Source organism: Mastigoproctus giganteus, chromosome 4 (assembly GCF_048544385.1).
Source record: "Mastigoproctus giganteus isolate SK-2022 chromosome 4, ASM4854438v1, whole genome shotgun sequence".
NCBI classification, from domain to species: domain Eukaryota; kingdom Metazoa; phylum Arthropoda; class Arachnida; order Uropygi; family Thelyphonidae; genus Mastigoproctus; species Mastigoproctus giganteus.
This window is the reverse complement of record NC_143578.1, coordinates 221773614-221788127: the sequence shown is the minus strand read 5'-3', so window position 1 is coordinate 221788127 and position 14514 is coordinate 221773614. Positions and strand designations below refer to the sequence as shown.

General features: G+C 37.2%; 1 protein-coding gene across 1 annotated transcript in view; it reads left to right on the top strand.

Moving 5' to 3' along the window:
• LOC150087426 (cilia- and flagella-associated protein 44) overlaps positions 1-14514 on the top strand; it is a 577933-nt gene that overhangs the window by 77037 nt on the left and 486382 nt on the right. Inside the window, exon 4 of the mRNA XM_090372063.1 lies at positions 9020-9199. Coding sequence (XP_090228189.1) covers positions 9020-9199 — 180 coding nt within the window. The remainder of the gene's footprint in view (positions 1-9019; positions 9200-14514) is intronic.

Sequence of the window (14514 nt, the reverse complement as noted above, 5' to 3'; positions counted from 1 at the left end):
GGAAGGATGTAGCCAACAACAGAGGAGTGTCTAGATATTAATGGTAGGGCAGTGTATGTGAAGGAAATTTGTTCCAGAGAAAAGAAGTAGAAGAGATAAATGAGGAACCAGAAAAGTTTGTTCTGCAAGTTTGGTTTCAGATCTTGATTGTATGCTGACTGGTTGTAGAATTTGGAAGAGAGTGAGGGAGTTATAGCTGCCAATTTATAAAAATAGTACTCATGGAAGTAGAATGCCTGCATGCCTTTTATATAGAAATCTCAAAATTCATCACTCATACTGCATGAGTGATGCTGATCTGCTTGACTCATACATGGAATAATTTCCACTGCCATTTTATATAGAAAAGGCATGCAGCCATTCTATTCTTTTCTATAGTTTTACTACATACCTTTTATGGGGAAAATATATGCAGCAAAGCTTAACATCTATAAAACAGAGTGGAAGATTAGATTATATACTAGCTAATCCAAGAGAGTTACCAATATATTTAATTCAGTAGACTATATAGCTACCAGCTTATGAAAACCATTTTAAATCTGTACCCTTGAAATATATGGAATATTGGTTCTGATGCCCATCATAATCTCAAAATCCATCACTCATACTGCATGAGTGATGCTGATCTGCTTGACTCATACATGGAATAATTTCCACTGCCATTTTATTTTATTGTTTTCATGACTTGATTTTGGCACATTACAGCCCCTATTGCTGATGCATAAATAAGACCTAAACCAAACCTCTTTCATTGCTTCTTTTAATATAATTGGATGGATTCAGTCAGCTGTATTTGTTTTATTTACTTTTAGCTTCAATTTTACTCCTCTTTTTTCTCAGTTATCACAAATCATTTAGTTCCCGGTTGTAACTTGCCATACTCCTGATATTCCCATCCCTAAAACTTCTTCATGTGTGAATAAATTATTTATCCAGATTGTCAGCAGCCTGAACAGGATCATCAGTGGTTATGCCATTCATATCTAGGGCCAGTGTCCTTCATCCCTTTGCTTCTAATGTTAATGTAAACAAAGAATTCTTTGCTATTTTTCATTGCATTTAGTCAACAACTTCTCACAATTGCTCTTAGCATGTCTAGCCCCCTTAATGACTTGATGGAATAGTGATTTATACTTACTGTAGGTTTCTGTATCTCTGATAATTTCTGTCTCTGATAATTTATAATAATCCCATGCTATTTTTTTCTCTGCTACTAGTGTCATCAGTTAACCTGACATCCATTTTGATCTAAACATTGAAACAATATCTCTCTTAGTTGGTATAAAAAGCTTAGTAGCTTCTGTGATCACTTCCCATTTAGAATTCACAGGTCTTAACCGCACAGCACAGCACAGCACATCAATACACTATGATCACTGTTGCCTAGCAGTTTTTAATGCTTGAAGAGTCATCTGCTGATAATCCGATCAAGAGTATTGCTTTCTCTTGTGGACTCTCTACTCTACTGTTGTAGAAAATAATCATCCAATAAATTCAGAAAAATTCTGCAGGTTGTGTGAGTGATCAGTCCACAGGTTTCAGTAAATAACAGAAAAGTTGAAATCCTCCTTTATAAGACATTCTGATTTTCTGGGCCACTCCATTTGTATAATCATTCAATATGATCCTCAGTCATTTGGCCTATACCCTAGTCCTCTCAGTGCTTACAGCACACCACACTGACCATTGATATTATACTGACTACCCAAATGCTGAACCAGGTGCACAGCATTAGATTCTACATGCTTCTCAACAAAGTTCGTAACTTCCCCTCCTGCCCTGCCTACCTACATTGTTATATTCACTATGTACATTGTACTCCTCTATGTGTGAGTGGCACCATATTTCTAACTTGTCTATAATGTCTACAATCTTATACTTCATCAAATTTTTTACTATATTAATCCTTTTTTTTAATCACCTTATAGCCAACTTCCAAGAGCAAGGCAGGTTAAGATTAAGAAAATTATTATGATTCAGAAAAGAAGATTAATTGTAAGATTTGAGAGATTAAGATTCCAGAAGAAGCACTATTTACTATACTTCTAGTTTTAGTGTGCAGGCACCTGTTTTTGCTTTTAGTAACCGTAACATACCCCATTTAGTTTCTTGTCCCATGAAAATCACCAGCAGGCTTTGTTATCCACATAATTCACTTTCCAGGCTGCTGTATATCTCTATAAAAACATAACAAGAATCACTTCCATCTTTGCTTACAGCTGCTGTTAATGTATTGGGCTGTGTATCTCCCCAAGTTATCAGTTTCTTGCGGAAAGAGCTTGGTTCTCTTTCATTTGTCCTTTTTATACAGTATATTTCCTGTTTCACTGACAAGAGCTACTTCCTGTGAGATGTGCACTTTCTGCCGCTGGGGATTCTGCTGGTTGTCTAATACATAGGTGTAGCCTAAAGCATTGAATTGGGCAGCTGAGTACATGATGGGTTAATCATTTTAATTCTGTTGTGGGCATCCAGTACTGCAGAATGTTTAAAAATAATGTATGTTTTCATTAATCGCAAAAATTAGAATGGAATTCATATCATCCTTACAATCAAAATGGACTAAAAAATTAGTCCATTTTGATTGTAAAATACAGAACATTGCAGCTTTTCCAACCCCCATAGTGATGCATCCATAGCATCAGCAAATTTTTTTACACCATTTCTATTTAAATAGAATTAATTGTTCATTTACCCTCTTTTTGCATACATTTGCAAGACTTTCTTTTTTTTATTGTGCCTGGAAAATTTTAGCATTAGCATTAGTAGAGGAATATGATGCAAGAAAGCAAGCTTATTCAGCATCAGCCAAAAAAAAAAAAAAAAAACACACACACACACACCACTCCCATTTCACCCCTCCGTTCGTTCGAAATACCTGTCCAGTTGAGCTTTAAATTTGTTTAGGCTATCAACTTCAACAACAAATGATGGAAGTCGGTTCCACCAACCAACCGCTGGCCAAAGGCAAATTTCCGCACATCTATCCGACATCCGTCCTTCCTCAATTTGAATTTATGCCCTCTGAGGTGATTATTCTGAGCAAGATGAAGAATCCCATTGGCATTGAGCATGCTCAAACCATTCAAAGCCTTATACACCTCTATCAGATCACCTCGCCGGTGCCTAGTCTCCAGACTCTGTAATTTGCAAAACTTAAGCCTTTCTTCGTAAGAGCAACCCTTTGTTCCATTCACTAATCTTGTTGCCCTTCTCTGTACCCGTTCCAGCAGCTCTACATCCTTCTTGAAATGAGGCCTCCAGACCTGTATACAGTACTCAAGATGTGGCCTAACCATTGCCTTATACAAGGGAACAATCACCTCCTTATCCCTGCTAGAAAAATTCCTGTATATCATTGACAAGACACCATGAGCTACTCTTGCAGCTCGTCTGCACTGCTCAGAGAACTTCATATCTGCCTGCACAATTACCCCCAGGTCCTTTTCATTTTCCACCACTGTCAGTGTAGTACCGCAGAGTTGATACATTGCTCTGGGGTTACTGTTTCCCATATGTAGTACTTTACATTTGTCAATGTTAAACTTCATTTGCCATCTCTCAGCCCATCTGTTCAACCTTTCCAGATCCTGTTGCAGCAGCATAGTGTCAGTAGTGTCCTTAACAACCCTGCCAACCTTTGTATCATCTGCAAACTTGGACATTAAACTTGATATCCTTGATATCTCATCATCAGTATCATTCATAAACACCGAAAACAACAACGGACCCAACACTGAACACTGAGGAACTCCACTAATAACATTAGTCCACGTTGAGCAGTGTCCATTGATTACCATTCTCTGTCTTCTGCCGCTCAACCATCCCCTTATCCATAGCAGCAATTTGCCTCCAATGCCACACTGCTCCAATTTGTGCAGCAGTTTTCCATGTGCAACAGTATCAAAAGCCTTTCTAAGATCCAAATATATAATATCAAAGTTATTCCCTGCATCCAGTTCTTTTGTGACTACATCATAGTATCCAATCAAATTGGTCAGGCAAGATCTGCCCTTAACAAAACCATGCTGCGTCTGAGCTATAACTGAATTCTTGTCTAGATGATCCTGCAGTGCTTCTTTAACCAGTGCCTCCATTAATTTACCTGGAACAGAAGTTAAACTAACAGGTCTATAATTACTTGTGTCAGCCTTTGATCCTCCTTTGTGAATTGGGGTTACATTTGCACATCTCCAGTCTATGGGTACCTCCCCTGAGTCCAAAGAAGCTCTCATAATTATGGCTAGGGGTTTGCTTACTTCCTTTGCTGCCTCCTTTAATATAACTGGATAGATCCCATCCACCCCAGGTGCCTTTTTTATGTTTATCCTCAACAATCTCTCCTCCACTTTCCTCTCAGTTATTACAAAATTATCCAGCTCACTGCCAATGTTTACTTTACCTACATCATTCTCCTTCCTGAATAACTCCTCATGCGTGAATGTAGATGCAAAATACTTGTTTAGATTGTTAGCCACCTGAGCAGGATCCTCAACTGTTGAACCATCAATATCCAGTGGACCAATCTGATTCATCCCTTTCCTTCTTGAGTTTAAATATGTAAAGAACTCTTTTCTGTTTTTCTTTGCATCCTTTGCCAAGGATTTTTCGTAGTCTGCCTTTGCCTGCCTAATCTCCTTTGTGACTTGGTTACACACCAACTTATATCTATCATAGGCTTCCATGTCACCCATTAATTTGTATGTATCCCATGCATTTTTCTTCTCTGCCACGTCTCATTAGTTCATCTGACAACCATTTAGGCCTAAACCTTGAACAATATTTCTTAGTTGGTATGTAAAGCCTGGTAGCCTCCAAGATTAGTTCCTTGAATGCTTCCCATTTTGAGTTTGCTGTTGGTCCCACTGTATAGAATTTAAATACTGTCTCAGATCATCATAGTCGCCTTTACGAAAACAAAAACCCTTCCCTTTACCTCTGATGGTAGTTACCTCCTTGAGTAAATCCCACTTCAACACACTGTGATCACTGCCACCTAGTGGTTCATTTATCTGCAGATTCTTAATGCATGAAGAATCACTACTGATAATCAGATCAAGAGTATTGCTCCCTCTTGTTGCCTCACGAACATGCTGATGTAGAAAACAATCATCCAATAAATCCACAAAAGCCTTGCTAGTGTGTGAGTGACCAACCCACAAATTCCAGTCAATATCTGGGAAATTAAAATCCCCCATTATAAGACTCTCTGATTTACTGGCCCACTCTATTTCCCTGTACAATATCTTATTATACTCATCAGAGTCATTAGGCCTATAGCACACTCCTACTCTCAATTTTGATTTCCCTATGCTTATGTCACACCAAACTGACTCGACACCGCCCTGTCCATCGATGTCGACTGGCTTCACTTCCTTGGACTTTATGTGTTTCTTAATTAATAGCATAACCCCTCCTCCCCTCCTGTCCTGTCTATACACATTGTATTCCCCAAATTCCAGTTCCGCCTTACTTATATCTGTGTGACACCACGTCTCTGATATCCCAACAATATCTGCCTTTGATATTTTGAGCAATACCTCAAATTCATCAAATTTATTTACCAAACTCCTAGCATTGGTGTACATGCAGGTATACATGCACCTGTTTCTATTCTTAGCTACCCTAACACAACCCATGTGTTTACTTGTACCGCAATGACTCCCAGCAGTCTCTGAAATATCCTGCATTTTGTTTTTCAGGCTTCTGCTCATTTCAATAGAAGCAGTGCAAGAATCACTTCCATCTCTGCCAGGGGCTACTGTTAATCTATTAGTCCTTGTATCTCCCCCAACTAGCAGTTTCCCGACCCACCTAACACTGCCTCGACAGCATCAGCAAAAATTCTTGCACCCTTTCTATTTAAGTGTATCCCATCCCTGTAGAAGCAATCTCTCCTGTTAACAAGTACAGTCCAGGCTGAAAAAAATTCTACCTCTTGAGCCTTGCACAATCCCTCCAGGGCCGAATTGATCGACAAGGCTCTCATCATATACTCCTTCCTATCGTGTCTGGGCAGAATTGCAGACACTTTCAAATTCAACCCTAATTCACGGCTTTTTTTCAACAGTGACCTGTACTTGCTAAGTAATTCCGCCAGTCTCCTACTCTTAATATCATTAAGATAATTAATGATATTAAGATATGATAATATTATGTAATAAAACTGAATGAAAAAAAAAAAAAAAGGAAATACTTTTAGAATATATAGATGATGGAATGGACATAATTTTAAAATATGATATTTTGCTTTTCATAATGACAGTAATTTTCATAATTCATTTTATGACAAACAATAGAAATAATGTCTGTGGTCTTTGTTCATCTGCTCTTTTGCTTTGTTAGAACTATTCCTCTTGTTTTAAGATATATAAGATATGATTGCTTTAAGATATGTTAAGTATGGAAATAGTCTTAAAATGCAATGCAGTTATGTCTGCTCTATACTAAACTCTAAACTAAAACAGATTTTTAATATTATAGTTTTCTTTTTAAACAGATGTTATTCAGCATTCTACCTTAGTTATGGAACAGATATTTATTTGTGTAATTGATATGTAAATATGTATCGTGATTTTTTTTTTTTTCTGAGGAAGTGAGTTATCATAAAACAATAACAGTATGTAACTATCAATCAGGCACATTGTTAGAAAATGCCCACCAGAATGACTTAAATTTATAAACTAAAATATCTATTAATGTGATGTTGATGAGAATTATAGTTTTCCTTCATAATTGGTTTTATATTTGATCCGTATCATTAATTGTTTTGTTACAAGAAGTTTTGCCAAAAAGGATAAAAGAAAATGCTTTTTGAGCTTTATTAAACATATTTTTGTATATAATTATTAAGTGTCACAAAACAAGAATTAAATTAGTGGCATCTGCCATGTTCAGTCATTGAGTATACTGGCTTTGTTTTTGATTGCAGATCTCCCAACTCACTTACTCTGTATGTTATTTTTGCATCTGGCAGAAATGAATTCATTACAAGATGCAGGGTTTTCAGTTTTTCTTTTTTTTCCCTCTTAGTTTCACTCAGTGGCAGTGAATATAATACCCAAATGTGAGCATTAAAAAACACATTTAATTTATATATGGGATGGAGGGTTATAAAAAAATTGAAAATATATATTTTTATATAAATGTCTTTTTTTCACGCAGTTTTATTCAAAAAAGCAAAAAGTGAACAATTTTGATTTATTTCTTTATGATTTCTAACATTATAAATGGGGTTATTTTTCCAAGCATAGATTAAAAATAAATTTATGCACCCCTATTAATCCAGCAGAGCAAGGCAGGCGAGCCAATGGGACATGTGCCATAGGTTCACCAGTGGCAAGAAGATTTTCTTGGCACACAGCATACACTGCTATCCAAAACTCTTTACCTAGCAGCTAAGTAAAAGAAACTGAGATTAGCAGTATTACAAAACTTTTTCATATGCCTATCAGCAGTTTTGGCGCACACACTCTTAAAAAGGTTCACTGCTCCTGCTGGGTTAATAGCAATTGATTTGTTTACAAAATATGATGCGTGACTTATTCTTTCTTGAGAAGAAAGAGTATATGTTTGATAGACTTTCAATAACTCAAAAGTTGGAGAGAGATATGTACGCACCTTGAGTTGTTGAAAATTCAATAAGTATAAGTGAAATTTTTCTGCTTTTATATTTAAAAAAAGTTGCTGTATAAACAAAACTACAGAAACAGATTAGGCCTTATAGATATATACATTGTTTTACACTTCAAATTTTAACTTAACTTTAAAAAAAGTATATTTTATAACTACAGAACTGTATTTTACTGTACAAGTTGACCTAACCCGGCTTACCACCAGATAACATTTAAGGTACTGTCGTGCATATGAATTTTTTAAAAAGAACAGTAAATTTATAACTATATTACTAAATTCTAACACATACCACACACATTCTCAACATCTCTCAATAAAGTAAAATTTTTTAAAATATTTTATGAAAAAAAAGCGTAACATTAATTAAAAATAAGAATTAGCAATACCTTTAAGTACAGTGCTTGAAATTTAGTTTAGTTTGGTTATTGACAGCATCTAACCAAGTATGTTGTTCCTTCTGATCAGGGAAAAATAATGGGCCTAACATTGGCAGTTTCAAATATTTAACATATTCACTAAACGTACTAGACTCAGACAAGATAAAATCACCACAGATGATAATTATATTCTTATTATGTATTCCATAATAAAAATAGATATAAATATGTTGCATATTATAATACACGATATAAATTCAGTACACATTTCATTTGTTGAATTTGGAGGAATTTCCAGTAATGTTGATGAAGGTAAGGTGCGAATTATAAAATTCCTGCAACTCCTATTGTTACTGTTTAGCATGGACAGTTTGCTTGGACCTTACTTAATCTATGCTAAGTAATGTTTGTTATATTTTATTTTTTGGTGAAATACATTATTGTTTTTGGTACTTTTATATTTTCTTCTTTCTTCCGAATTTGTCCAAATATCTGCTTTGTCAACTTTAGCATAGAGTAAAAAAATTTATAAATTTATTCACAATTTACAAGTTTTTTGTCGGTGAAAGTGGTTGTGTTTTATTATTACTAGGAAACCAAACTGCCAACACGGTTACAGGTCGGGGTTTTCATTCAGCATTGAGCAGATATCATTTCTGATATCTGCTCAATGGCCACTTTGACATGACTGGCCTGTCAATTATTCATTTGTTGAAGTTGTAATTTTGTGTCATGATTCTAAAACATATATACAAACAGTTACGGCATATTTGGGAATGTACTTATGGCTAGCCATGGTTCATATGACAGTGCAGCAGGTTGGGTTTTCCTACTAATAAATTAAAGTAAGAATAGTTTATTTTTGCACAAGTTTTTTTCATAAAGAGGTATTCTTATTGATTTAAGAAATCAAAAAGTCTATCATTATGTTATAGCCTACATATTAGATTATGGAAATATAAAGCTACATAATTTCTTAATATTAATATATTGTTAATTTTTTTTAGTCCAAAAGGAAATCTTTTAGCATCAGTTGGAGGATATCCAGATTATTTTCTTACTGTGTGGAACTGGGAAAATGAAAGTATCGTTTTAAGAAATAAGGCATTTTCACAAGATGTGTGGACTGTTTCTTTTTCACCATTTTTGCACGGACAGTTAACAACCAGTGGGGTTGGTCATATCAAGCAAGTATTTGTTTTATTTAAATAAGTTGGTTATATGTAAGATATTTAGTATATATTTGTCATTTGTTTTCTCTTACACTGCACAATCCATCCATCAGTAATATTATATTAACTCTTTTTTTCGAGTGAGTCTTCTAATTTTTAAACAATGCTGTTCCCAAACAAAATATGATTGAACAATCTTTTGTTATTCCTTAGGTTCTCTTATATGTAGAGATTAGCATTAGCATTAGTAGGGCATATGATGCAAGAAAGAAAGCTTATATAGCATCAGCCAGGGAAAAAAAAAAAAAAACTTGCCCTTAATGCCATACTGTTTCAATTTGTACAGTAGTCTTACATGTGCCACAGTATCAAAAGATTTCCTAAAATCCAAGTATATGATATCAAAATTATTCTTTGCATCCATTTCCTTTGTGACCACATCACAGTATCCAATCAGATTTGTCAAAGAAGACTTACCCTTAACAAACCCATGCTGTGTCGAGCTATAACTGCAGTCATGTCTAGATGATCCTGCATCACTTTCTTAACCAGTGACTCCATTGTTTTCCCTGGAATAGAAGTTAGTCTAACATGTCTGTAATTACCCATGCCACCCTTTAATCCCCCTTTGTGAATTGAGGTCACATTTCCAATCCATGGAGACTTACCCTGAGTCCAAGGAAACGTTCGTAATTTTGGCTAAGCGTTTACTTACTTCCTTTGCTGCCTCATTTAATATAATTGGATAGATGCCTTCCTTACATTTAATTCAACATATTTCTCGTCCACTTTGCTCTTAGTTATTACAAAATCACTTAGCTCCCTGTTAGAGTTTGATAAACATTCTCTCCTCCTTGAATAACTCCTCTTGTATGAATGTAGAGGCAAAATACTCATTTAGTTCGGCAGCTATCTCAGAATGATCATCTACAGTCATTGTATCAAATGGACCAATCTGATTCATCCATTTCCTTTTAGAGTTTATATAAGTAAAGAAGTTTTTGCTGTTTTTCTTTGCATCCTTTGCCGAAGATTTTTCATGCTCTGCCTTCACTTACCTAACCTCCTTTGCAACTCAATTCCAGACTAACCTATATCTACAATAGGCTGCTGTGTCGCCTGACAAAATATGTGCATCCCATGCAATTTTCTTCTCTGCCATGAGTCTCATTAGTTCATCTCACATCCATTTGGGCCTAAACCTAGTGCAGTATTTCTTAGTTTGAACAAAAAACCTAGTAGCTTCCAAAATTACTTCCTTGAATGCTGCCCATTTAGAATTCACTCTTGGTAACATCGTCATTTGATCCCACTGTATAGAATTTAAAAATTCTGAGACCACTGTAATCACCTTTACAAAAGCAAAAACCCTTACCCCTGATGGTAGTTACATCTTTAAGTAAATCCCAGATCAGTATACTGTGATCACTACCACTAAGTGGTTCCTTTATCTGCAGATTCTTAATGAATGAAGAATCACTGCTGATAATCAGGTCAAGAGTATTACTGCCTCCAGTTGCCTCTTGAACATGTTGCTGTAGAAAACAGTCATCCTATAAATCCACAAAAGTCTTGCTGGTGTGCAAGTAACCAACCCACAAGTTCCAGCCAATATCTGGAAAGTCTGGATGTAGAGTTGCTAGAATGAGTACAAAGAAGGGCAGGCGCCTCCGTAGCCAGGTGGGCAGGAGCAGCAGTGCGTAGCACACGCTTCTTGGTTAGACTGGGGTTCGAGCCCGTGACCACCAAATACGGAGGATGCGGAAAGGTCAGGGAATGACCACCGCATATCCCCGGAGCAATATGGCCTTAGTTGCTAATCCTCCAAATAACAAACAAACAAACAAGCAAAGAGGGGCAACAAGATTAGTGAGAGGAACAAAGGGGTGCCAAGAAAGGCTTAAGTTCTGCAAATTGCAGCACCTGGAGAATAGGCACCTGTGAGGTGATCTGATTGGGGTATACAGGTTGTCTCAAAAATATTGGTACAAACATTTAGGGGACGTAGGTAACATCTAAAGGAATGTGAATTGCATAGGAACCCATAACCGGAAACATCACCGTAAGTTGGTAGACGGCGCGGTAGTCGCTGCAGGAAGAGTATGCATCGATATACTTGCATCGAGGTGAGCGGATGCGCTTTGTGAGGGCTCCTCAGTTAAGTGGATTGGATTACTGTTGATTAGTGCTTTTAAATATTTTATTTATTTATATATTGTTGGATTATTTTGTTATAGGTTTTCCTCTAACAGTTTGATTTTAATAATATTATAGATATAATTTTTTAAAGTTAATTTTCATTCATACAAAGGGTACTAGGAAAGTTTTGCAATATGACGCAACAATGAATTACAGGAAGCTGCTTGCTGCTGCATGTTGAGACATGTTCATACGTGCATAGTAGCCGGCGCGCCAAGTCGATCGGCTTAGTTATTCATTAGTAGTGAGAGTGTAAAGTGCTTGCGATGGCATCGTGGTCACGAAATGAGATAAGGACAGTTTCGCGGTATAATTTCGTGCGTGGTTTAACCATAGACCAGTGCTTAGAAGAAATGACTCTTGCACTAGATAATGATTGTCCACATCGTACAACGATATTCAGGTGGTATAGAGAATTCCAAAGGGGAAATTTCACTCTGGAGGATTCTGAGAGGCCGGGAAGGCCACGAACGTCAGTTACGGAGGAAAACGTTACTGCTGTGAGGAAAATGCTTGACGAAAACAGGCGAGTGACCTACCAACAGATAGAGGATACTTTGGGCCTAAATGCACCAGCAATTCGTTCGATTCTGCAAGATCATTTGCACGTGAAGAAACTTTGTTCTCTGTGGGTGCCGCATCAACTGACTGAAGAGCAGATGACACGACGTGTGACTTGGTGCCGGGAGATGTTAAAAAAGTTTGATAAGGGACAATCTCTGTATGTGAACAACATCGTGACAGGTGACGAGACTTGGCTGTACTATTACGATCTGCCGACCAAGGCTCAAAACAAAGTTTGGGTCTTTGATGATGACGACGCATCCGTAATTGTCAGAAAATCCCGATCTGTAAAGAAGAATGATAGCTGTATTTTTCAAATCGAGTGGAATTGTGGAACGTGTCGTTTTGGACACGCAGAAGACAGTCACAGCTAAGTGGTATACTGAACAATGCCTGCCTAAAGTCATTGGATCTATGAAGAACCTGCGGCCAAAGTCAAGAATGGACACCTGGTACCTCCATCACGAAAATGCTCCAGCTGACCGCGCCAAAGCCTGCACCGAATATTTGACCACGACAGGACTGAAACTTCTCGAGCACCCTCCCTACAATCCAGACCTTGCTCCCTGCGACTTTGCACTGTTCCCGCATGTGAAAATGAAGCTAAAAGGGAGGCGGTTTTCCAGTGATGAGGACCTTCTACGGGCTTGAGACAACGAGTGTGCTTTACTCCCTAGTGAAACTTGGCAGAACTGGTTTAAAGATTGGTTTCGGAGGATGGAGAGGTGTATTGAATGTAGAGGAAATTACTTTGAAAAAATTAAATAAACAAAGCTGTATTGCAAAACTTTCCTAGTACCCTTTGTATTTAGCTAATTTTATAATGGTAGTTATGAGATCTGCCTTAAACACATCACAGGGTATCGTGACTCACAGGGAAATAGCCGATGGCGATTTTTGGGTGAGTCATGATTTAATCCGTTGCGGAATCTTTGGAATGTTTTCCAAGGTAGACCTGGTGACTAATCATAGCTCACCTGGGGATTCTTTTCTTTGTAATCGATGTAAGGGGTGCACCAATCTTAAATTACAATTTGGTGCACTTATGGAACAATTTGAGTCTCTGAAAAAAACGGGTGCTTGTCCTCGAAAATAGTGCATCTGGGAGCTCGTCAGGGACTCAAGACTCCAGCAGTCTACCAAGTGATGCACACCTGATTCGAGCCTCAAAACAGAAAAACCAAGTGCAAACTACTCTGGTTAAAAAGGACATTGTTTTATTAGGAGACTCCATTGTCAGGGAAATGGGGAATATTTTTTGTAATAAGGATAGGTGGAGTAGAACCAGGGTATGTCTGCCAGGAGCAACTATTAATGATGTCACCAACAGATTGTCAGATTTTAAGGGGGGCAAAGAGAATATTATTATTCATGTGGGGACTAATGACATTAAACATAAATGATCTGACGATTTGTTGGAAAAATACAGGACCATGCTGAGGAAATGCCACAAGCTAGGCCACATTGTCTATGTGTCTGCAATTCTGCCCAGACACGATAGGAGGGATTATATGTTAAAAGCCTTGTGGATTAACTCAAGACTTGAAGGACTCTGCAAGGTTTTAGGGGGGAAATTTTTATCAGCATGGCCCACACTTGTAGGTAGAAGGAATTTGTTTTGTAGAGACGGGATACACTTAAACAAAGGTGGTGCAAAAGTTTTTGCCAGTATTATTGAGGATACCTTAAAGATTCAGGGGGAAACTGCTAGTTAGGGGGATGTGGGTAATACTGACACGTGTTTATCTGATAATATTGGTCAAAGTAACTCTTGCACATACCTCAAGTGTTCTTATCTGTTACCCCAACTGGACATATTATCTAGATGTTCTAGGGGCAGAAACGTTTCAAGTGAGCTAGTAGCTAATGCCAGGGAAGAGAGCCTAAAAAACTTCAAGGGTTGAGTTAGGGTTGTTAAATATACAAGAACAGTAAGTCTTAATTGTTTATATAGTAATGTTAGAAGTGTCGTCAATAAAATGAGCGAATTCGAACTGCTGGTTAAAACAAGTAACGCGGACATAATAGGGCTTATGGAGACGTGGTGCCACCTGGAAATTGGGGATGATGAATTTCAGTATAATGTATTGGCTTGCTTGTATAATGTATTTAGGAAGGATAGGTTAGATAGAAGGGAGTTGTGGGGTAATGCTTCTTATCAGAAGCAGCCTGAGTGCGACGATAGTTTTCCCGGATTCAGACATTTCACATGCTAGTATAGAATCTGTATGGTGTGAGATAGTTGGAAACAAAGGAATAATGCTAGTAGGAGTAATCTACAGACCAGGTGATTGTGAAGATTATGACGAAAGCCTCTACATGCAAATGGAATGGGCAAGTAAGCGTCAATGTATTTTTATTGGTGACTTCAATTTGCCTCTAATTGATTGGATTAAATGGGAAGGAAACTTGACAACTTGGGGAACAAAATTTTTAAATCAACTAGATGACTGTTATTTGTATCAACATTTCAGGGAAAGTAGTAGAGAAAATAATATCCTAGACCTCATCATCACCCATGAATCAGATGACATAACAGGGCTGACAGTAGAGGAACCAGTAGCAGG